This window comes from Anopheles aquasalis, chromosome 2 (genome assembly GCF_943734665.1).
Source record: "Anopheles aquasalis chromosome 2, idAnoAquaMG_Q_19, whole genome shotgun sequence".
Classification (NCBI taxonomy): Eukaryota; Metazoa; Arthropoda; class Insecta; order Diptera; family Culicidae; genus Anopheles; species Anopheles aquasalis.
The window spans coordinates 15,792,501-15,795,000 of NC_064877.1; the positions used below are offsets into that span (position 1 = coordinate 15,792,501).

The 2,500-nt window shown below is 53.8% G+C and overlaps 2 protein-coding genes across 4 annotated transcripts in view; one reads left to right on the forward strand and one right to left on the reverse strand.

Annotated features, from left to right (window-relative positions):
• Positions 1-2,500, reverse strand: part of LOC126580732 (rho GTPase-activating protein 19) — a 4,351-nt gene that overhangs the window by 1,805 nt on the left and 46 nt on the right. Inside the window, exons 1-4 of one of the 3 annotated variants that reach the window (XM_050243966.1) lie at positions 2,308-2,500; positions 2,058-2,236; positions 1,019-1,989; positions 1-787 (exon numbers count right to left, since the gene is read on the reverse strand). The exon at positions 1-787 is cut by the window's left edge and continues 446 nt beyond it; the exon at positions 2,308-2,500 is cut by the window's right edge and continues 46 nt beyond it. In XM_050243966.1, the coding sequence (XP_050099923.1) occupies positions 1-787; positions 1,019-1,989; positions 2,058-2,236; positions 2,308-2,450 (2,080 nt within the window). In that variant the 5' untranslated portion in view covers positions 2,451-2,500. Of the gene's footprint in view, positions 824-1,018; positions 1,990-2,057; positions 2,237-2,307 lie in introns of all 3 variants that reach the window. The other 2 variants (XM_050243965.1, XM_050243967.1) reach the window with 2 other exon arrangements.
• The window catches only part of LOC126580733 (exostosin-3), a 7,003-nt gene continuing 5,212 nt past the window's right edge, over positions 710-2,500 (forward strand). The window contains exon 1 of the mRNA XM_050243968.1: positions 710-729. The gene's annotated coding sequence lies outside the window, so the exon portion shown is untranslated. The remainder of the gene's footprint in view (positions 730-2,500) is intronic.

Here is a 2,500-nt window from a genome sequence, read left to right on the forward strand (position 1 = left end):
AACGTGAATCCCTCCCAAGGACACCACCATCTTGCGAGTCGAGTTCTGCCTCCACCAGCACGGAGGATAAACCTCCCGAAGGCTGCTTTCCGAAGTGACCACGGTTCCATACGATGGCACTGAGATTCGGTTCCGAGCGATACCGGGAACGACTTTCACCGAGCGAGGAACCATACCGTTCATCCTCCGTATCACTGTGCATCCGGCCCGGTAGCAACTCATCAGACGAGAAGTCTTCTTCATCCGCAAACGCATGATCCTCGGCAGGATCATCGAGTGAATCTTCTTCTCCATCATCATCATCCTCATCATCAGCACGATCGCTACCGATATCGTCATCTTCTTGCTCGACGAAATCTTCATCGTCTTCTGGTGCTGCCAGCACTTCATGGCCACATTCTTCCGCATCATTCGCCGTTGCAAAGCGCACCACGGTAGACCGAGGACGATCGCTTCCGGTGTGATCTTCAACGCGTGAACGCTTTCGTTCCTGCTCGCTCTCATCTGCCGTTGTCGGTGCCGTGGACGTCATAGTCGCCGTTCCTTCCGAGGATTGTCGTTTGAGATCTTTCTTTGGCTGGCTGGGCTCCGTGGCGGTGCCGTTAGAAGCCGTGCGTGACGATGATGGGACCGAGCTAACCCGCAGAGACTGTTGCTTTGCACTGGGAGTTGATATCGTAGAAGAGGAGGAGGACGAGGAACGACTGGACGAATTCCGGCGTAGTGCCGGTGAGTTTGTGCTGCACGGTGACGAGATGACCGAAGCGGGACTCTGAAAGAGGACACGCTGCTTTGCGACATGATAGCTGCTTCCGTTAGGAGTCTGTTAATTCAGAAAATTAGCGAAATGAATGATGATCTTGGGTTAGGCGAATGACTTAGAGGATGGAAGGTGGTTAGAGCGATGAAACGGACAATAGATGCACACAGGCAGACATACGCACACACGAACAAACACACGCGGACATAGAAACGCATGCCTAAACGCCTGAGCATGCCAGGACGATCGTCGACCTACCTGGAAGAGCGTCGGAGTTTGGGTTCCACCGGCAGTAGCACTTCGTTTCGGAGTGCGCGACATGAGCGACTTGTGGAAGATGTGACGCTTGATCGAATCACCAAACGATCGTGGATACTTGGGACCGACGCTACCTCCGCCACCTGCCGATCCACCGGACGATCGTTGTACCGGTGTACCGTACCGGTTCTGGTGGTTGAACTTGCTGACCAGTTTTTTCTTCTTCGACGATTCGGGCAAACTCTGGATGTGCGCGTACAGTTCAGCCAGTGCCGTATCGGTTGAGTCGATGATGTGCGCCTCGGCCGTCTTCTGGCGATCGACAAAAGTGTACACGGTGTTTGCCACCGAATCGGAGGTCGTCGATTCGTTCAGGATGTGCTCCGGTGACATGGTACGGCGGCGATTCTGCTCCACAAAGTACGCCCGAATGTCCGTCGCCAGTTTGGTCGGGATGTGGAAGAGCCTCGGTCCCGTTTTGATCATAAACTCGACGATCACAAACATTTGGGAGGCCGTTTCGTGCAGCGCGTTAGCGCTCAGTTTCCGAGGACAGATGAGGTGCGGTGTGAAGAGTTTGGCGAGATTCTCGGCCGACATCTTGTTCGTTGCCTCGTGCTGTACCGTTCGGTAAAGCAGATCGATGAGACAGTGCAGTAGGCTGTGGTTCTCCTCGGGCAACAGCAACAGTAGCAACTGCAACGCGTTCAACAGCCAATCCTCACCGCGACCCGGTTCCTTGTCTTTCGTGGAGAAACTTTCCGCTACCTGGCGGTAGGCCGGATAGTAGAGCTCCGTGAGGAGTGGTTCCGAGAGTTCGGAGAGGAAATTCTTCAACACACTGGCACAGTCGTGCGCCGTATAGTCTCCCTGATCCAGGGGAAGGGTATTTCCCTGGACGAGTAGATTCTTCAGTTCACCCTGGCGCGCCAGCGATCCTGTCTTCCGGAAGATGCCCTCCTGGGAGATATCTGTAACAGGAAACACGCACACACGCTCACAAAATGATGCATTATCAGGACTCAGGAGTTGAACTTACTATGCTCCTGCTCCAAGAAGGCAATCAACTGCCGCAAATTGCTGATAATTGGCGCTGTTAGCGTTGTCTTAGCCGTTTCCGGTGAAGTTGTTGCCTTCACCGAAGTGCATCCTTTGGCCTTCTTGTGAAACCCCTTCCATTTCTTAATCTTCTGCTTGTCCAACTCCACCGGATCGTTCCTGAGGGGGAGGAAAGGAAAGAGAAGTGAAATGGATGGACACAACGACTGCACGGCTTGGTGGTGGCTCACTCTGTATCCGTGTTCAGATCCAGCAGAAAGGACAGGTGCATCCGAACGAGCGTCACAAACTGCTCCGGATGTTCGTCCTGTAACCGCTTGGCCGTATCCTGATTCAGCCGAACTTTAGTGGCAAGCGATTGTACCGCCATCATTACGGGCGCGGTTTCGTGCTGGTTGTCGCCGTTGCCACAAAAACACTTCC